This window comes from Sceloporus undulatus, chromosome 4 (genome assembly GCF_019175285.1).
Source record: "Sceloporus undulatus isolate JIND9_A2432 ecotype Alabama chromosome 4, SceUnd_v1.1, whole genome shotgun sequence".
Classification (NCBI taxonomy): domain Eukaryota; kingdom Metazoa; phylum Chordata; class Lepidosauria; order Squamata; family Phrynosomatidae; genus Sceloporus; species Sceloporus undulatus.
Genome location: NC_056525.1, coordinates 203294420 through 203316511, shown reverse-complemented (window position 1 = coordinate 203316511; position 22092 = coordinate 203294420). Strand labels below are relative to the sequence as shown.

The following is a 22092-nucleotide window of genomic DNA, read 5'->3' as shown; positions in this document are numbered from 1 at the left end:
TTCTAGCTGTCCTGTCATTTATGTGTTTTAAACAACACTAATAGTGTTGAAACATTGAATGTTATTTCAGCACACAGTATTTTTGCTCATTGTTAGATCTAAAAGTTGTAAAATAGTGTAGTCTTTGGAGAGCAGTAGGACATACTCGCAGGTTAAGAATGCATTGGGTTAACTTTAAAATATATATATGAAGTGCAAGTGTTCTCACGAGAACAACTATAAATGCAGGACCAATGGGATTTATTTTATTTGTGACTAAAAAGTCCCATTCATTTCAGTGGGCTTACTCTACTGGTAACATTAGATTTATTTAGTCAGTTTTGTACTATTGGTACTTTTTGACTATTTTCAAACTGAGACAAGTCCTTTTTATCACCCTTCCAATAATGAGTTTGAATGTATTCCCCCCACCCCACCGCAAGAGTATTTTGGGTATTTTTCAGACAGAAAAATGTGCTATTGATGGGCTGCTGGACTGTTTCTTTTAGGAAAATCATCTGTTCTAAAAGAACCCCTACTAGTGCCATAAATAAATAACTATTGACTTGTAAACAAATAAGGTGCAGATCCTAAGCATGCACACTTGGGGAAAAGACATAAAACTCACTGGGACCTTCTCCACTGTAAATATATATGGGCCAGCATGGTATAGTGGTTTGAGCATTGGGAGACCAGGGTTTGAATCCTGGTTTGGTCATGGAAACCCACTGGGTGACCTTGGACAAGTCCCACTCTCTCAGCCTCATAGGATGGCAATAGCAAACCTCCTGTGAAGAAACTTGCCAAGAAAACCCTAAAATGGGATCATTTTGAGGTCAACTTAAAAGCACACATCAACAAAAATATGCATAGGAGGAAGCTGAATATGTTTGTAGAAAAAGCCGCCAGCTGGACTTCTTGCTTGAAATGGAAATAACAGAAGCTACATTCTCAATGCCCTCATTTTTTCTGTTTTTTTCTGGTACTGTACATGACATTTTAATCCAAATCCTAAATTGCTATGGAAACATATTTCCAAAGTATTTGTACTGAAAACATATTTCCGATGTGAAGTGTGAAAATCTTTCCCAGGGTTCAGCTTAACTGTATGGTTGAATTATATTTGCCTTTCTATTGAGTTTTTATCGTTTATTTTAGTTGGACTGAAGAAAACAACAACAAAAGCACAAGAAGAGATTGAGATGCAGCTTTGAATAGAAGGAGTTCAAAATGTTCAGCTGGTATCAAATGATAGTCTTGCAGTGTGCCATCTCAGACAGAAACTTTAAAAACCAAGCCTTAAGTATCAGGTCTTGAAATCTTTCAAATTTCAGCAACTTAATGTGGGGAAAAGGGATACTTCATAGGCTGCTGCCAACTGCAGAAATAATGCAGTTTGACACCACTTTAATTTTCGTTGCTCGATGCTCTGGAACCCTGGGATTTGTTTGTTGTGGCTCCAAAGCTCTTTGGTAGAGAAGGCTAACAGAACTATAAATCTCAGAATTCCATAGCACTGAGCCATGGCGGTTAAAGTGGTATCAAATGGCATTAATTCTACAGTACTGTATAGACACAGCCTTAGTTGCTTTCAAAGCAGTGATCATGTTAGCCTCTTACAGCAGAAAAAGAAATGTGGCAGCACCTTTAAGACTGATTTTTATTTTAGCATTAACTTTCATGTTTATCCAGAAAAGCTCATGCTACAATAAAAACTAGTTAGTCTTAAAAGTGCTGCCACATTTCTTCCCCCCCCCCCTCCCCCCCTTGCTCCTTTTTAGTTGTTGCAATTGTGGTCCAAAACACACTGCAGAAATATTCCACTTTGAGACCACTTTAAGTACTAGAGAATCCTGGGAAATAATTGTAGTTTATGGTAGCACCAGAGGTCTCTGATGGAAAAAGGATAAATGACTTATAAAACTATTGTTCCCAAAATGTCTCGGCATTGAGCCAGGGCAGTTAAAACAGTCTTAAACTGGATTATTTCTGTGTTTTGGACCTGTTAGACAAGGGGAAGCTCAGCAGCCATAGCTGATGTAATCTACAGAAAATTGGCCAGAGATCAACTAGGAGGCCTGGATCCACAGAGCTTGGATCTGTGCCCAGGCTGGTGTGGGGATTCTGGACCGCATTCCCACTACATAATCAACTGGTTTGCAAACCGATTTGAAGTGGTTTAAATGGCCCTTGTTCGTGACTTGCGCCAAATCCCTGATGCAGTTTGTCGAGGGCCCCCCGGCGCTAGAACCATTTAAGCACTTCTTCCAGGTCTGCTAAATTCCCTGCGTCTTTTGCAATACATTGATTCAGTGCTAGTGAGAGCAGGCTGCGGGTCAGAATCGGTTCCTGTGGCACGGTCACCCCTATGGGGCAACTCCATGTTAAATCGATCCATCGCTGAATGTGAATGCGGAGTGGATTAAATATAAACGGGGAGGTAAATCAACGGCTTGAATAGTGTGAACGTCTATTCAGCGCTAAATCGCATTATTGATTAGAGTCCAAAAATGATTTATTTTGTAGTGGGAATGAGGCCTGGGTTGTCCAAAAAAGAAAAAAGAAAGAAAAAAAAAAGAATTAACTTTCCCAAGCACTCTGCTTTTTTTGCTAAACTGTAGGAGGCAGCGTGGCGGAGTGGTTTGAGCATTGGATTAGGACTCTGGAGACTATGGTTCGGATCCTGGCTTGGCCCTGGAGCCCACTGGGTGACCTTGTGCAAGTCACACACTCTCGGCCTCAAAGGAAGGCAATGGCAAACCTCCTCTAAACGTATCTTACTAAGAAAACCCAGTGATAGGGATCGCCATAAGGAAAAGCAGCCCCCCCTCATTGCTGGCCTTTCGCCAGCAGGTGAAGACATTATTGATGTAAACAGGCCTTTTTAAGATCTTGCAGGCTTGGTCTTATTGGGGGAAGAGGGGTTGGTTTTAGATGATTATGTTTACCTTTTTTTGTACATTTTAAATTTTATATTTGTAATTTTAGAAATATTTTTTACAATTTTAATTGTACGATTTGAATTGTTGTTTTATATGTGTTGTTAGTCCCACTTTGGGAGAAAGGCAGGATAAAAATAAAATAAATAATAAGTTGGAAATGGCCTGAAGGCACACAACAGCGACAACAACCAACAAGTGATGCGCACATAAGAGGAAAAACAAACCAACTGAAGAACCTCTTTTCAACACAAATGATATAAAAGTGTGGTGACCAGCTGGCCTAACCCCAAAAGAGGACAAGGCCTCGCCAAATGTAGGACATGCAGGAAAGGTGGAGGAGAAGACCACATTAAAATCTCAAACCACTGATATAAATATGAATTCATGCTCCTCAGTGAGGCTCAAAATGGAGGACGTTTTGCAGTGTAGGCTGAAATGGAGGTAAAGGTCCTGGAAAAGGAGGACACCTGGTCCTCCTGTCCTCACTGTCAAAATGTAGGACGTTCCAGAAAGATGGAGGACACGAGCAAATTAAAAACCTAAAAACACAGACTGGTTTGACTGTTTAATTGTTTTAAGCAAGTTTTGTTATGGTATAGTTGGAGGGGAGGGAATAGCAGAATGCATTGTAACGTTTTGTTGTATTTTTATAATGATTTATTACTAATGTTGGGGATGAATCCACGCTCCTCCTCAGTGAGGCTCAAAATGGAGGGCGTTTGGAAAGGCGTCCTGAGCAGGAAGCTGGGAGGGAGGACAGGTCCTGGAAAAGGAGGACGCCTGGCAACCTTGGAACTGGGCTCCTCGGGGTATTTGTGACGCCAAAGCCACGCGTCAGCCAACAACTGTGGCACTGGCAAAGTTTCCAAACTGCTGTGAGGAGGAGGAGGAGGAGGCTTCTGGGAAAGAAGAAGAAGAAGAAGTTCTTCCCATTTTTTTTGGGGGGGGAGGCCTTCCCTCTTGCCATTTTCTCCTAATATTGGCACCTGCAGCCAATATAATAATAATGATATGTAGAGAGACTTTGTAGCACCTTTGAGACACACTGAAAGAAAGAAATGAACAGCAAGAGCTTTCCTCCTGTAGACTTCAGTCTACTTCCTCAGATGCATTACTGGAGTAAACTGACTGAAGTCTAGGAAACCACTACGAAAGAAAGAAAGAAATGGGCAGCAGGAGCTTTCCTACTTCCTCTGATGCATTTGGACTTAAGCCTAAGAAAGCTCTTGCTGCTAACTTCTTTCTTTCAGTGAGTCTCAAAGGGGCTACAATCTTTCTCTATGTACTGATTCTACAGACTAACACGGCTATATCTTTGAATAATAACAAATAATAATAACAGTTGTTCTTGTTGTATTTATTGATATCTGCCCTTTTCCCTAAAAGTGGGGCTCAGGGCGTCTTACTATATTTTTTTAAAAAATTAGAAACCTATAAAAGTGGTCCATTAAAATAGAATTCAATGGCAGCAAACCATGAACCTCTCCAATATGGCAGAAGGAAAGAGGCAGCCCATCCCTGGCCCCTGCAGAGCCCAGCACCTGAGGAACTACATTTCCCAGGATGCAACTGGGCTGGGGGGGCTGCTGCGAGAAGGATGGGGCTGGCCCCAGTTGAGCTCAGCTGGGAAATAGGCGGCGGAGGAGGAGGAGGAGGGCTGAGCCATGGCTGCGCTGAGGCTGGGCTCCTTGGGCTTCTGCTGCTGCTTCTTCTTCTGCGCCTCTGCTTTCCCTTTTGTGCCTCTCTGGAGCCCCAACGACAGACCCATCATCGGTGAGTGAGTGAGAGCCCTGGGAGCATCCGCACTGCGGAAATAACCCGGTTTGATCCCGCTAAAGGTTTTCAAATGCTTTTCTAAAACACTGTTTCCTTCCTCCTCTCTCATCCATTTCCTCTCCAACCTGAGAGACCAACGCACTCTCTTTGACTTCCCGGGTGTCCTCCTTTTCCAGGACCTGTCCTCCATTTCTTGCCCAGCAGGGATTTCCAAATGGCCTCCTGGCTCAAGGCTATGGGATTCTGGGGGTTGTAGTTGGTGGCTGTAATGGCACCAGGGCTTTTTCAAAATTCCTCTCTTGCATCATCCACACTGGAGAAACAAACCGGTTTGGCACCTCTTTAATTGCTTTGGCTCAAGACTATGGAATTCTGGGAGTTGGAGTACGTTATGGGTCCAGAGCGAAGCGGCCCAAAACACACTGAAGAGATAATCCAGTTTGAGACCACTTTGACTGTCCTGGCTCAGTGCAAGGGAATTCTGGGAACTGTAGTTTTGTGAGACATTTAGCTGTCTCTGTCAGAGAGCTCTGGTGCCACAATAAACTACAATTCCCAGGAATCCCTAGCACTGAGCCAGGGCAGTTAAAGCAGTCTCAAACTGGATTATTTCTGCAGTGTGTTTATTTTTTTTTAAGTCTACGAAAGCTCATGCTGCCAACTTTTTTTCAGTTAATCTCAAAAGGTGCTGCAAGATGTCTCTGCATACTGATTCTACAGACTGACATGGCTATATCTTTGGAGATTGCTGGTGGGATACGGGTAGAAACATCCGTCTGCTGCGCCCTGATCAGCAGGCGAATAAACCTCCATTGCTCGCCATGGCTGATGCCCAGTAAAGTAGGAGGTTGGGGGTCAGGCTAGATTGTACTGTTTAGTTAACTGTACTTTAACTAAATAGCTGATCTAGGATTTTGGTTTTCATTTATAATTTAGCTATTTTTTAATGCTATTTCACAGAGGATACTATTCTGGGTAGGAAATTAGTAACATGTGAAATGCTCCCAAATATGTTTTGTTTTTTAATTGCTATATGGATTTACCTAAAATTATTAATCTGACATCAAGCCTGTTTATTCATGGAATTGCATATATATATGAAATACATTAAGTTAACTGTATTTTGAGTACAATTATTAGAATCATAGAGTTGGAAGAGAACTCAAGGGCCATCCAGTCCAACCCCCTGCCATGCAGGAAATCACATTCAAATCCCCAACAGATGGCCATCCAGCCTCTGTTTAAAGACCTCCAAGGAAGGAGACTCCACTACACTCCAAGGAAGAGTGTTCCACTGTCGAACAACCCTTACTGTCAGGAAGTTCCTCCTAATGTTGAGGTGGAATCTCTTTTGTTAGCAGCTTATATTTATAGAACACAGTAGGCCCTCTACATTTGCTGAGTTTAGGGGTGCAGGAACCCCGTGAAAATGGAAACACAGCAAATAAAATAAAACACACCACTTTTTTTTTTAACATGAGAGAACACATCTCTTGGAATCTCTATGTCCTCCAGCACAACCCTGTGGTCAGTATCTGGAGGAAAGTGACCATAGAATCACATTGGAGGACCTACAGATGCCTAGAGAAGTGTTTTTTCTAGGAATCTCTAGGTCCTTGAGCATAACTTTATGATCAACATGGCAGATTCACACTGGAGGACCTAGAGATTCCTAGAGAGAACATATTAATCAAATCTACAAAAGTCAAAACCATAAATATGGAGGGCTGTCTGCAGTCACTGTGTAATGTACATTCCTTATGTTTCTTTTAAAAAAACCTTTTAGGGGTATTAGCACAGGAAACTCACTTTAAAACCTTGGAAAAGTTTGGAAAATCTTATATTGCTGCTTCTTATGTGAAGTTTCTGGAATCTGCTGGAGCACGAGTAGTACCAATAAGGTAAGGTAACACAAGCTATTGGCTCATATATCAGTCCATAAAAGCTTCATGACATAATTAAATGCAACCATTTGAAGTGAGGTGCTGCCAAATTCTATTAGATGCAATCCAAAACAGAAATCTGCTGAATATTGTCAGTGGCTGTGATGAACAAAGGGTATACATATGGCCATCTGACATCTGACCAGATATCCATCTGATATCTGACCAGATATTTCGCTGGTTTGTTCAGAATTCCACCAGCACTCATCTGCCCGAGTTCCATAGTGGATAGTGAGGTTTTTCCCCCCTCCTTGCATAGAAACTTGTGCAAATTTTAGTATGTGTGTATACCTTCTTCACATATTTCTTTATGCATTTTTCTATTGACTAAAATGTGTTGCTAGGCTTCTTTAGATGTAGATGTTTATGTGTATATGGAAAAAGTATCCGATGTTCAGTTTTTGCCTCATGAAGAGAAAGATGTGTGAGATTTCATTAATAATTTTGGAAACTACAAATTGGATACCTTTATTTAAAAAACGAACAGACCTTGGTTAATGTCTATTTCCTTCCCATCTCTAAAAAAAGGCAGTAGATTAGTACTTTCTGGTACAGTGGTATTTGTTAAACCAGTATAGTTTGAGACTAGAGTGCTGGATTATGACTGGAGAAATCTAGATAATAATTCATACTCTGACATGAATCTCACTGGATGACCTGGGGCTGGTCAATGACGATGACCTTGGCAATGACTATCAACCTACTTAAACTGGCAAGATTGTTGTGAGGATAAAATGGGAAGGAGAAATATGTATACTGCCATGAGTTACTTGGAGGAAAGGTGGTGGTGAATACAGTTGGCCCTTTGTATCAGTGGGCTAGCCATCCATGGATTGGAGCATCCAGAGATATCCACATCCCATTATCATCAGTGGAGGTGCATGCATGCAACTGCGCCAACATGACCATGCACACATTGACATCCATTGCTGGTAATGGAACTTGAGGTCCCACATTTTTTGATATCCATGGTGGAGGATTAAGGACAAAAATCCCTGCCGATATAGAAGATTAACTGTAATAATTTTCTACTGAAGGTGCAAGTGCACATGCAGCATACACGAGGTCTGTTTGTCTGGTCCAGTTGTCCGGTTTTCCCGCTGTGGGGACAGCAGAAAACCAATGTATTTGGCTCATGGAAACACACCCCAAGTCTGCACTATTGAGTTATGTAACAACACTTTAAATGTATACTGCAGGGAAAGTATTGTAGCCTTTTGGTTACTGCACAAAAGCTGTTTTTATTTAATGTGGAGAAGCTATATATCTTTGCTTGTACTTTTTTTTGGTTCTTTTCTTCCAGATTAATCCACTCAGATGAAGAGTATGATAAGATTTTCCATTCCATCAATGGGTAAGTAGCCTAATGAACATCTGTTAGATAATTGTAGTGTTAGGATCTGAGATGTCACCAGAGACCCAGGTTTCAGTTTCCATTTAGCTCTGAATCTTCATGATCTAGGCCAATCTCTCAGTTTAGGCTACTTCAAAAGATATTTATAAGATGGTGAGGCATGGTTTTGCACATGGAAAAAAAGCGATAATAATGAAAATCTAATTAGGCTAAATAGTCTTATAATACTCATGCAATCAAGAACTCTGATAGTTGTGGTTGAGTTCCTCAGTGCAGATCATACTGTTTATATTGTTTGTCCAAACATACATAAGAGTTGCTTTCAGATGTTACTAAATGTGTGCAAATCTCCATAGTAACCTGGTGCATGTGGATGTGGGAGGTGAAGCTTGTGTGTACACCCTCACCTCACCTGGGCTTACTTATGAGGTTGGCAAACGCAGATATAGTACTTTTATGAATAACACTTCCTTCTGGTAGTCAGGAGACATGAAGAAGTGTTAATTTGACAACATAACTGAAATGTAGCTTTAGTATGTAATTTTCTTCCAAGCTTGTATTGCAAATCTTTCCTTTGTTACAGTCCATTTATTGAGATGGGCCAGAATCCTGTATGTAAATTTGCATGCACTTAGCTAAGTAGCAGAGGCACTAAGAAATCTAGTTACTGAATTGTGGAGATGTGTAACCAATGCACATCAGGAGTGCCTGTGCACACAAGCTCCACCTTGTCAGTGTCCCGTTTCGCATCTGTCCTTTTGTTGGCTTTGCTATGTAGTTACAAAACAGCAGCTCACTACTGAATACATTGTCTGTCCATTGCACATCTTCACAGTTCTGTTTCCTGCACATGTAAGTCCTGTAACACTTCAAACAGAATTCCAGCCATAGTATTTTAACTATTCAGTCAGTCAACACATTCATTGCTTTGGGGGGAAAAACCTGTTGAAATTTTGTTTTCTTAGGATACTCTATCCTGGAGGTGGTGTTGACCTTAAGACTTCAGAATTTTCCAGGGTTGCAAAGATATTTTACCATAAAGCACTAGAGGTAAATGATTGGAAGTGCAATGTCTCTTTGCTTTGTGGGGAGAGCGAGTGATGCATTAAGGCCATAGTTGACTCATGTTTGCATTGCTTCCAAACAGCTTACTCCATGCAACTATATACAGTGCACCCGCAATATACGTGAACACGCCATACACGGCTTCCATATGCTGGAAGCCTGCGCCGAAAGAAGCCTCGGCATGCCCGGAAGAAGTAATGGGGCGCGCCGTGGGTATAATGTTTATTTCTTTTTGCGGGCAGGTCCAGAACGGATCCCCTGCATAAAGAAAAGGTGTACTGTATATTTGCCTGATCTTTATGTGCTTCACTGGACCTCTAGGAGTTGGCTGTAAAATATTTAAATGAGGTGAATCTGTCCTGATAAAAAGTGGTATGCAGGTATAATTGTGTGTGTGTGTGTGTGTGTGTGTGTGTGTAACCTGTAACATAAAGTGTGAAAAGAACATGTGGTCTGAGACCTAAATATGAGCTCATGCAGACATAAACAGTATATTAACAATGAGTTATTCTTTCTCTTTAAAAAAGTGAAATACCATGTGTGCATTTATATTCATTGGCCAAAAAACTACAAGCAGGAGACATCTTCATTCTTACTGAACATAGTTTTTTTGTGGGTTTTTCGAGCTATGTGGCCATGTACTAGAAGAGTTTATTCCTGACGTTTTGCCAGCATCTGTGGCTGACATCTTCAGAGACACAAAAAACTATGGATGCTGGGCATGAAAGCCTTTGACTTCACTCTTACTGAACAATTAAGTACAATACTTTCTAAATTTGTTTATTTATTAATAAATATTAATTAAATAATAATCGATATGACATAAATACCATATCATTTATACTGATAAATGCAATATTAATAAAAAAGTAAGCACTGACTCTGAAACCATTCCTCCCCCCTCCCCTTTCAAAGCTCATGCCTCTGTCCATGGTGTTGGTGGTTTCTGGTAAATGCAATCTTGTCTGGATTGCTGCATAGATGTAATGCAGAACATACATATCTAACACAGCCTTCTCTAACATGGAATCCTCCAGATGTTTTGGTGTGCAATATGCATGTCTTGGCTACCAGCCATGTTGTTTGGGGTTGATGGCAGGGACATACTTGGGTCTAAGAATGGTACAGTGGTACCCCGGGTTACGAAAATAATTCGTTCCGCCGCCGCGTTCGTAACCCGAAATGCTTCGTAAGCCGAAAAAGCCATAGGCGCTAATGGGGAAAAGCCGTGATTTCGTGCGAAATAGCGCCGAAAAGCACCAAAAAATTTTTCGTAACCCGAAAAAACCTTCGTAACCCGGAACAGTTTTTTCCTATTGATTTTTTTCGTAACCCAGAAATTTCGTAAGGCGGCGCATTCGTATCCTGGGGTACCACTGTATATTGTGATCTCTGAGTTGACTTTTTAATTTTATTTTCAAGGCTAATGACAGAGGGGACTACTTTCCAGTGTGGGGTACTTGCTTGGGTCATGAGTTGCTCACCTATCTCACCAGTGGGGAAAATCTCCTGACTTGGACTAATACAGATGGCTTTGCATTGCCACTGAACTTTACTGAAGGTAAAAACTCAAAGTTTTAGTTTATAAAATATTTCTGAGTTTGAAGGAATGAGTGGAATCAGAACCTGAGGTGTTACAAATTCTACAAGTGAAATAATATCTTAGAGAGTATTTAAACTCTGCTTTCTTCCATTGTAGAGATCTATAGGCACATCCAAGGTCTGGTGCAAGAGTTTCCTCCTTAAGCCCTTTCATGCTACACAGATATAGTGTTATGATTCCACTTTAACTGCCTTAACAAACTTCTCTGGAATCCTGGGGCTTGCAGTTTAAGGAGGGGTATTTAAAATTATGAGGCAGAGAGCTCTTGTGCCTCACCAGACTATAATCCCCCAGATTCCATAGCCATGTTGCCATGACAGTTAAAGTGGAGTTGTAGTGCTATAAATGTATATCGTGAAAGGACCTATCAACAGAAGCAGCCAATAGATCTGCAACTATAAGTATGGGAAATCAAATGTACTCATGGCCCTCCAAACACTGAAAAAAAGAATTGGAAGGGGAAGAACAAAAACATTGTATTTAATGAAGTTAATTCTTACAATCCAAAAACTAAATTTAGAAGTTGCTGTCTAGGCAGCTTTATTTTCATTTTTTTTCCTATTAAAAATGTTTTGCAGGATTCACCCCCCCCCCCCCGAATGTGACCCACAGCAGATATTGTGAATAAAATTTGGGCCCAGCCATGCCAAAGTTAAGGGTGGAATAGACCGCCCTTGAGAAAGCTGCACTGGAGATGGAGCAACCGCATACCGTGGCCCCAGTCCATCTTTTTGCCATCCCAAAAAGAAGTGGCAAATTGCAAAAGCTGCCCTGCCACAGCTTTACAGCACTCCTTGGCTGGAGCACCTGGAAGCCAGCCCACATCTGGGCAGCCGGGCAGCTTCCGTGCTTCTTGGGGGGGTGTAGTGTCTAAACGCCATGTCCCCAAGCCACCAGGAAGCTGGTGTTTAGAGCTGATCTGTTTCACCCCATATTCGCTTTTGTAAAAAGTCACATTGTTCTATGTTGGATTTTTAAAAGATGTCCTTGTGAGCTGAACGTTCCATTGCTTGCATTAATCAAGTGCAGGTGTGTCATATAGCTCAGTCTAAAGGAAGTGTTCTGAGTGTGACCCATGTTCCACATGCAGCCCCAGACCCCATTTTGCATTCACCAAAGTACTTTGGCTAGCTATGTATGTGGAGGGGGAGTGCAGCCTGCAAGGGGAAGTGAATGGGCCCCTGCCCCATGCAGTTGCCTACACTTGATCTAAAAAGAATGGTCTAACATTAGCAAGGTTAGAGAACACAAAGATGGCTGCAGAAGGATATAGATCATCCTTCTGTGGCTCTTCCACATAAATGTAAGGTTTGTTGTCTCCTGATGTAAACCTTAAATCTATTAATATTTCATTCCTCTAAAACAGAAAGTTTTAACCCTAGTCCATGGACCATCAGAGTGTCTGTGGAGGGGTTTCAGGGGGCTCATGAACCAGCCACAAAAATTAATTTCACCCTTTCCTTATTTATGTAAAGTATTTATATATTGCCTTCCAGCATACCAGGGCTTTTGAGACAATGTACATTGGTTAAGACCTTTTAAAACAATATAGAGATGAAAACCTTTGCAACAAATCAAAATACTCATTAAGAACTTTTGAAAACAGTGTAAAATAGTCCTTTAAAATAATTTAAACTACTTAAAACAGAGCTGTTTGAAACACTAGAAAGAATATGGAGCAACACCATGTTACTTGCCTGCTGGAAGTTGAAAACTGGCGAAGCCAGCCTAACATCCCCTGGCAGGGTGTTTCACAGTTGGAGTCCTGCTACACAAAAGTCCTGTTAGGAAGACTATAAATCTGAGAAAGAAATGAGCACATAGGTAATATGACTCTAACTGCCTTTTTTGGTAAAGGTGCCAAAGACAGCAGAATGTTCCAACATTTTCCTGATGACCTGTTGCAAGTAGTAGCTTCTGAACCTGTGACTTCAAACTTTCATTTTTGGAGCCTTTCTGTGCAGGTAATATACTTTTTAAAAATATAGTGGCACAGGCTATGAATTCCCCATTTTAAAAGCAGATTAATACATAGTATTTCTTTTCTTTTTTACAGAATTTCACAAATAATGAGAAGTTGCGTGAGTTCTACAAGATCTTGACAACCAATATTCATAATATTGAATTCATATCCACCATGGAAGGTAATGGTTTCTTCACCTTTTAAAATCTGCACAAAATAAGACATTGTAGCCAAAGTGTCATATCTTTGTCATATCTTTGGTGAAATCTATCCGTTTCTGTCCAACAATGGAAATGCTCTTCATTGTTAGAGATTCCCTAGTGCTGGGGGGGGGGGGTAGAGGGTACTTAAGGAAGGGATAATGTGCTTCTGCAATATTTGAATTCATTTGTCTTTCTTTCCTTTTCAATGATTCAAAATACATGGCACAAGGTCACCTCATTGCAAGTATTCCCACCCCTGAAAGTGACAGAAAGTGCAGTGGAACAAAATTCCGAACAAATGGAGTAACTAATGGAATTGGTCCTGTGCTTGTAGAATAGTTTGGCCACTATAATGGCTGTATTGTTCCATGGCACTCATGTCCAGATTTGAGTTTCCTAACTTTTAGACTACAACTCCCAGAATTCCTGATAATTGACTTTGCCTAATAGGGCTTTGGGGATTTTAGTCCAACAGGACCTGGGGATCCAGGCTAAGGGACAAAATTGTTGTAGTTTTCTAATTGTTATGTGAGTGGAAAAACTAGATGATATGAAGATTGTTTTGTTACTATATATGTGATGCAGTGGCTCAAGTGGTTAAGACACCGACTCTGTTGACTGCAAGATTGGCAGGTTGGCAGTTCGAGGCCTGGGTGCTGCATGATGGGGTGAGCTCCTGTCACTAGTCCCAGCTTTTGCCAACCTAGCAGTTCAAAAGCATGCAAAATGCAAGTAAATAAATAGACACCACTTCTCAGTGGAAAAGTAATAACTTTTGGTAGAGTCATGCTGGACACATGACAGCCAGAGCAGTCCTCAGACAATGCTGGCTCTTCGGCTTAGAAACAGAGATGACCGCTGCCCCCTACAGTTGGTTACAAGTAGACATTCATGTCAAGGGACTACCTTTACCTTTTATCTACGTGAAGTGTACATTTCCTACACCTTTGAATATGCATTTCCTACATCATTGCTATTTATTTGCACCTTTGAAAGTACAAGGGGAAAAAACTCAGGAAAAAAAACTTCAGTATAAATCCAGGGAAAGTGATGGTATATCTTAAGCATGATGCCTTTTTACATTGAGAAGGTGCTAAAGTCAGTCCTCAACACTACTCTCTGCTAGGTGTGCCATTGGTCTGATCTAGTATAAGATAGCTGCCTCTCTAATTTGGGAAGTCCTGGTTTGAACATTGCTTTAGCACACAAGGAAGAGCCTTGCTTAGCTAAAAACAACAAGTATATTTCTTTCTTAATGGTCTCTCCCCATGGATCAAGGTGGGGGACTACAACAGATTAAAATGCAACACATAACACATATTAAAAGTGCATAACATCAGTTAAAATATACAAACCAGTTAAAACTCATAGCATCAGTTTAAAAGAACATATAAGACCAATAGTTATTAAAATAATCAGTCCATAAAATTATTAAAAATCATGTCAGAAGAGACTGGTTTTAATGCTGTTTAAATTCAGACATTACATTCAGCTGTCAAATCTCTTCCAGTAGGTTGTTTCACAGTCTAGGGATGATTGAAAAAAAGTCCTCTGGGTAACTGTTGCTACCTAATCCTGGTTTTCTGGTGTATATGTTCCCCAAAGGACCTTAGTGTTTGGAACATTATATGGGATGAGGTGATTCCATAGGTAACCTGGACCCAAACCTTGTACCTTGCCTGGAAACTAATTGGCAGCTAGTGGAGTGATTATAATATTGATGTAATATGATCACTCCTAAATGAAGCCTAAAGGCACCAGATTCTGTCTGATCTTGGAAGCTAAGAAGGGCCAGCCCTGGTTAGTGTTTGGATGGGAGACCACCAATGAATACCAGTGCTGTGGGTTATTTTTCACAGGAAGGAACTGGCATAAACAACCTCTGTGTATTTCTTGCCTTTGAAATTCATGAGGTCACCATAGGTCAATAGGCGACTTAAAGACACACTTACATATATATATATATACACAAACATGGAAAAAACACAGTGAGTTAGTGATGCAGGAAGCAGTGTTTCCCTGTTGTCAGTACACTAGTTCTGTCAAGCTGAGATGGGGTATGAGGCCAAGAACAGATGGTTTTGGGTTGAGGTTTGATGTGACCATGTTGATCCAGAAATTTTTCTATCCATAGTTTTTCTGTCCTCAACATACAGCTAAAGCAGTATGTACAGTCTTCTATTATTATTATTATTATTATTATTATTATTATTATTATTATTATTATATCATAAGTGTTTCATGTAGAATTACTACAGCAAAATGTTTAGTGTGAACACTATACAATCCCCCATTTTAAAGAGAAGGCCCCTGTCATGTTTATTGGAGTAATGAAAAACGTACTGTTTTCTAGCTTACAAGTACCCTGTGTATGGTGTCCAGTGGCATCCAGAGAAAAATCCATATGAATGGAAGAATTCAACAGGTATACCACATTCCCAGTCAGCAATGAAAGTAGCATATTTCATAGCTGACTTCTTCGTCAATGAAGGTATGGAATCTTTGTAAAGAAGATATCAAACACTGTATGCAGGGGAGCGGGGTGTTAGTAAAAATTTACTTGAAAGGGTAAGGAGACTTGTGGGCTCAGTGCCAACTTTTGTAAGAAAAAATGTGGAAATATAAATCAAGTAGATGGTGAAAATAAAACGTTTGAAGGAAGAATTAGGGACAATAGTACCACCCTTTATATGTTTTAGAGGACAGTATTGAATGGATGAATACATTTCTTTTGTTTATAGAACTTTAAACAGAAGGAGCATTATATAAAGTTAAAGCCTATAGATAGTCAGAGTCAATTAAAAAAAACCAGGATAAAATTATACTAACTGTGGTCTTTTGAATAGCTGACCATGGCTTAATTGGATGCAATGTCACATTTTTGCAACAGATTCAGTTATCAAAGAAGTACTGTCTTTCAGAAGAAAAGAGAGATTCCGCAAAAGGCTTTAAGCAATGAAGAAATTAGTCTGATTTCAGGAGCCCTATAAAATGAGCATCTGAAATACACATCTAAAAAGATTTAATTTTTCCCTGAAGCACAGGGCAAAGTCTTTCATAATGTGGAACACCACAACCTTACCATCCATCGTTGCACAAGGAAGCACACAAAGAGCTAGATCTAAAAGAAGGTTGAGTATTGTACAGCCCTTGAGGTATTGTTGAATTGAAACTCCCAGCAGCCCTAGTCAGTATAGCCAGTGATGAGAAATGCTAGGTGATGTTCAACATTTAGGGGGCTGTACATTTCCTACCTTCCATGTTGGGATAGTCCAGTGATGGTGAACCTTTTAGGTGCCGAGTGCCCAAACTGCAACCCCAAACCCACTTATTTATTGCAAAGTGCCATGTCCCTCTGGCTTTCTAGTAATAAACTATGGCAAACTCTGTGATGGGGCGATGGCACATGTGCCCACAGAGAGGGCTCTGAGTGCCACCTCTGGCACACGTGCCATAGGTTCGTCATCACTGGGATAGTCAGTTGATAGTTTACATATTATCTAGAATTAATAAATGACAGGGCAATAATTAACAGAGCATTTTCTTTCCTGTTGGTATAAATGTACAGTGGTCCCTTGGCTTACGCGGGGGATCCGTTCCGCCCCACGCATAAGCTGAATTGCACGTATGCTCGAGCCCCATTCAAGTGAATGGGGTTCATGCACGTGGTGGCACACGCACACCAGAGGCGCACACCCCATTAATTTTAATGGGACTTGCATCACACATGGCTCTACACAGCTTTGCGCATAAGCTCAGCCGCATATAGCGTGCCCGCCTATATCACGGGCGCACTGTATTCATTCTGTCAGCCAACCAGCAAATGATCATTTCTTTGCCTCTAGAAAACCTTGTTTTCTGTGGGATAGTATTGAGGATATATACAGTCTGGATATTAACAGCTGTATGCTTCAGCCAAGAGCTTTATGACTGTCCCTCCTCATGAGGCATAAATAACCCACTAATGCATCAACAAAGGCAATGTGATGCCAAAATATCAGTGTTTCTCCCCAAGCCACACAAGTGATGGAGGCTAGACCAGGTTCAAGCTATAGAGGACACACCCTGATAACCCAAGAGAAGTTTAAAAATGATTCTGAAAAGCCTTCCGCCTGCTGCCAAAGACTATACTGTAAAATCAAATTGGAGTCTCAGAAGAAGAAGAGGAGGAGGAGGAGGAGGAGGAGGAATTGATTAAGATCTTGGCCGTTAAGAGGTCTTTGTGGGGCCAAGGAGCAGTTTGGGGCCAGAAGGATAGCCATATTTGAATGAGCCACCCAAGACAACAGTGTGTGAAAATTAATACAATACCCAGATATTTAAATGAGTAAACCTGTTCCAGAATTTCACAACCACTTCATTATTACTTTTTGCTGAACTAATGCAAAGCTTTTTATTATTGGGCAATGATTTCCAGCAGCTGTTTCAACACTGTTTGGGACTGGGAAAGTTATCAACTGCAGAGAGCAAAAGGGGTTTTTATTTGAAACCAGTGTTAGGGCGTGAGATTCTATTACATTGTTCAAATAAATATTAAGGAAGATAGGAGAAATGTAGCTTTGGTGAACATCTTAGCTAAATGGTATAAAGTTAGTGATGTGTCCCATAGATAGAAGTATTCTTGTTTTTTTAATGTAACTGTTGAGCACATTCAACGAGTTTTATCGTTTTAAAAGACAGTAGTCTGGATAACTGGTTATCAAATGCTACATTGAGTGGAGCAGTTTGTGCCACTTTAATATTATTGACATCAAGACAGCTCTAGAGCATTTCTGATCCTGTGGCTGTGTTTTTTGACATTAAGGCTACCATGTATCTTAAGTGAATGCTTTTGGGAACATCCATCTTTTATGCGCACATGTAACATGTTATTTTTAAACGTGCCAATCTAGAGAAACATGATAGGGATTTTGCCACTATGAGAAAGGCAGCTTCTTGCATGGGACATTTTGAACAGTGCCCTGTTGAAGTTTTTCGTTTTGTCAAAGAAACTCCATAAGTCCCTGCCTCTGTTTCCCAACCCACTTTTGGCCACTGAGCCTATGACAAATGGAGTGGCATTACAGGAGCTGAAGTACAAGTCTTCTTGTATGGTAGAAGTAGGGGACATGTAGCCCTCTAACAAGACAGCAACTCTGATCAGATCTAGTTGTGAGGAATATAGATACAGTAGTATGCACTAGTGTCATGTGGGGAACTATACCTTTTTTACTTTCACTATGTGTCTGGGGCACTAAATTGTCACAGTTGGTTTAGGACTGTGAGCTTTACGTTGTGTTTGACCAGAAAAGGAAAGAAGTACTATTGTTGGTTTTGTAGGTGACAATTAGATGAAAATAATTTGTACTTCCATATTTTGCAGCCCGAAAGAGCAACCATCATTTTCCCAGCAAAGAGGAAGAAACCAAGGCACTAATCTATAACTTCAGCCCTGTTTTCACTGGGACATTTTCTTCCTTTGAGCAAATTTATTTTTTTGATTAAATTTTAAGCCAGAATCATGGCAAAAATTATCTGTCTGCAGCAAAATTCTGAATGAAATGGATTTGGGTCATTGCAAAGAGCTGACAGAGTGTGTACAGCACCTTCTAAGACACACACCTCCCTGACATACTTGCACTTTTTTGCACTGCAGTAGAATATCCCACTGAGAAGAACTCCTATGAAAGCATCATTGGAGTGAATGGCATCTGTGTAAAATCACTGGCATCCATAAATAATAGAATATCGGAGCTGGAAAGAACCACAAGGGCCATTTAATCCAACCCTCTGCCATGCAACAATATAAAACTGAAGCACTCCTAAAGGATACCCATCCAACTTCTATCAAGGCCCCCAAAGATAGAGAGTCCACCACCCTCTGAGACAGTCCATTCCATGGTTGAACAGCTCTTAACAACCGAAAAGCTCTTCCTGGTGTTTAGGTGGAAATTCTTTTCTTATAATTTGAATCAATTGATTTGTGTTTTGGTTTCTGGAGTAGCAGGAAACAAGCTTGATCCTTCTTCTATTTGACATCCCTTCAGATATTTAAGGATAACATGTCATCTCTCAGTCTTCTTGTTAAACATGCTTAGCTCCTTCAGTCATTCCTTGCTTTCTAGACCTTTGATCTTCATTCTCTGAACAGTTTCTTAAACTTTGGTGCTCAAAACAAGACACAGATCTCTAGGTTAGATCTGACAAAAGCAGAAAAGAATGCCACTACTACTTCCCTCAATCTATACTGTAGCTACAGTCCAGAAAGACATTGGCTTTTTCTGGCTGCTGTATCACATTTTTTATTCATGGTTAGTTTGTGGTCTACTAATATCCCTAGAGCCTTTTCACATGTACTGCTTTCAAGCCAAGTGTCATCTATTCTGTATTTGTGCATTTCATTTTTCCTGCCTAGATGCAGTGCCTTCCATGGACACATAGCCTGCAAAACCCACAAAAAACTGTGCACTGTAATACCAGTTTCTAATCATTTTACACATTTAAAGGAGTCACCAAGCTCAGGAAATGGGGCTATGATGATGGAGGTCTGTCATGATAGCTGCATGTTCTGATACAACTCCCAAAAATCCACCTTAGAAGCCAGACAGTGCCACTAGCATAGGAATTACTGAGGCAGTAGGGAGAGGAGTAGTGAGTGAAAAAGTATCCACCTCTCCTGACAGCAAGGTGCTTTGGGATAGGCAGCCACGGGGACATTCCTATTGTGTCCCATCACAACTGCTTATTGCAAAATGCCTTGCTGCTGGGAGAGGGATGGATGCCTCTTCACTTACCACCTTGCTGCCCAGTGTCTTGGAAAGCCCTATTTTGGTGATGCTGCCTGGCTTCTAAGATGGGGTTGGGGGGGCAGTTTGGTTTGTTTCATTGGTGCAGTCACTATAAACATGAATTCCAATATTTATGATGCCGTACATCTAGCTTACAACAGTATAAATACTGAACAGGATGCCAGACAGCATTGTTGTTAATAGGTATTAGGAATTTCCAGGTGACTGAGCTTTGAGCAAAGGACAGGCTGTCTCCTTGGTAACATGAACAAGACATGTTTCATACAGGCTAAGCCACCTTCTAGCTTTCTTTGTCTCTTCTCTCCCAAATTGTTGTCTCCCTTTTCCCTTTTTTTGTTTTCATGTACTATGTATCCTGTTCCTGCTCCCTTTATTGGCCTCCCCCACACATTCCAGTTATGAAGTTACTCCTCTCTTAATCCCTTCTTTGAGACCTACTTCTTCAGCAAAGCTTTCTCTTAGTCACAACAGCTTTAGAAAGTTCAATGGGCTACTCCAACTAAGGCGGTATCCATAGTGCAGAAATAATCAGGTTGACACCACTTTAAGTGCCATGGCTCAATGCTATGAAATTCTGGGAATTGTAGTTTTGTGAGACCTTTACCCTTCTCACTCAAAGAGCTTTGGTGCCACAAGAGAGTACAATGTCCAGAATTCCATAGGATGGAGTCATGGCAGTTAAAGTGGTGCCAAACTGGATGATTTCTGCAGTGCAGATGTAACCCAAGTGTGCACAAAATTGCAGATGAACCATTTAGACCAGGCTTTGTCAGTGTGTGGCTCTCTCGATGTTGATGGGCAACTTCTGTCTCCCATAACAATGGTGAGGCATTCTGGGAATTGCAGTCCAGTAACGTCAGGAGGCTCAGCCTTGAATTTAATTTTTTTTAAAACTTCCTAAATTGAACTTTAAAAATGTTTTCAGTATGAATGATTACAAAGCCTATAGATGCTGAGTTTCAACACAGAAGTAGACTTCCCTGTTCCTGCTTGTATATTGTGGATGTCTGCTTTGAGGCATGCAGACATGCTCTAGAGGAAGACAAATATGTGTTTGATTTATTAATATATACAGTGCACCCGCGCTGAAATGCTGAAAGCTGCACGACAGAACAGGCAAGGGTGTGTGCGCCGTGCCGCGTGCACAAGCTCCATTGTTTTCAATGGGGCTCAGGCATATGCAGTATTTGCCTTACATGGGGGGGGGGGGCTGGAACAGACCCCCCGCATAAGGCAAGGGCACACTGTACATGCATACTTCATCTACGATGTCTGGTTTGAGGCAAGCAAACACATTATAGAGTGAAGGAATATGTGTATTTTTATTGATTTATTTATGTATACATATGTGCAGATTTAATTTATTAAATCTCCAGCTAATTATTGTTGGCAGCCCAGGTGCTAAATATGTTTAGTAGCAAGATGTTATGTTTTTATCTGCTGTACATTTTGCACTGGAAAGTAACATTCCCAGGAATGGTGAATAATAGTAACAGGAAAAGTAGTACTGCTGTTAGAACTTTCATATATCAGACATTTACCACTTTCAGCTGCTTCTGTCATCTTGAGCCCTACTCAAAGTCAAGAGCAAGTTATTTTAAAATAAAATAAAATATAATAAAAATTATATAGATAGGAATAGTTTTATCCGGGCCCCAGATTTCTTTATTTTGTTAACCAAAAGAACTTGTATATGTGTGGACTTCACTTCTAGTGGCTACAAACACATGTGGGTTTCCCATATCAGCTGCTCCTAAGGGAAATTACCTGCTTCTGTATCTTACTTCCACTCCCTGTGAAGGTAGGTGCAGTAAGTGGGTGTATTTGGCATTTTTGGTGCCATCAGTAGTCTCCAGAGAAGTTGAGATCAGGGTTTAAAGGAATAGTATTTTTCTATGATTCGTATGTTCACTTTTTCTGCAGCTGTTTGGCATTACAGTTACAGTCTAATATACTGACCAGCTGGAATCAAAGCTAAAAAAATGGAATAAATTTAAAACAAGGATACTATGTACCTACCTGTCATTGCTATTTGATGCTTTAATGCCATTTAATGCAATCGATCTATCTCTCTTTTGCTTTTGGACTTGAATTCATGAAAAAGCCCTCCTTACTCCCTATGTAAGTGCTTGTTGATGTTTAATAAAGGAGAATGCAACATTTTCAAGAGTGCTTGTTATTACTTATCCATCTTATGCACAGAATTCCTGTCCCTGCACATGGCTCCTTTTAATTATGAATGGTGGATGGGTAGCTGCCTCAGAAAGTTTAAAAAATTTACATTTATATTGCTAGGCTGAAGACTTCTTGTCTGATTGATTTGATATGCACTGGGCCCTTGGTATTCACTGAGATTTAGTTCCAAGACACCCCCCCCCCATGGATAACAAAATCCATGGATGCTCAACTCCCATTAAATGCAATTGTATAGTAATATATATAGTGTCCATTATAGAAAACAGCAAAATGCTTTTTG

The 22092-nt window shown here is 40.6% G+C and overlaps 1 protein-coding gene across 1 annotated transcript; it reads left to right on the top strand.

Annotated features, from left to right (window-relative positions):
• The first annotated feature begins 4552 nt into the window (after positions 1-4552).
• On the top strand, positions 4553-21778 carry GGH (gamma-glutamyl hydrolase). The gene is made up of 9 exons (XM_042464639.1): positions 4553-4694; positions 6484-6598; positions 7944-7994; positions 8960-9044; positions 10482-10620; positions 12520-12626; positions 12719-12806; positions 15182-15319; positions 18191-21778. The coding sequence occupies exons 1-9, from the start codon at positions 4586-4588 to the stop codon at positions 18310-18312; spliced, it is 954 nt and encodes a 317-aa protein (XP_042320573.1). The 5' UTR covers positions 4553-4585; the 3' UTR covers positions 18313-21778.
• The last annotated feature ends 314 nt before the right edge of the window (positions 21779-22092 follow it).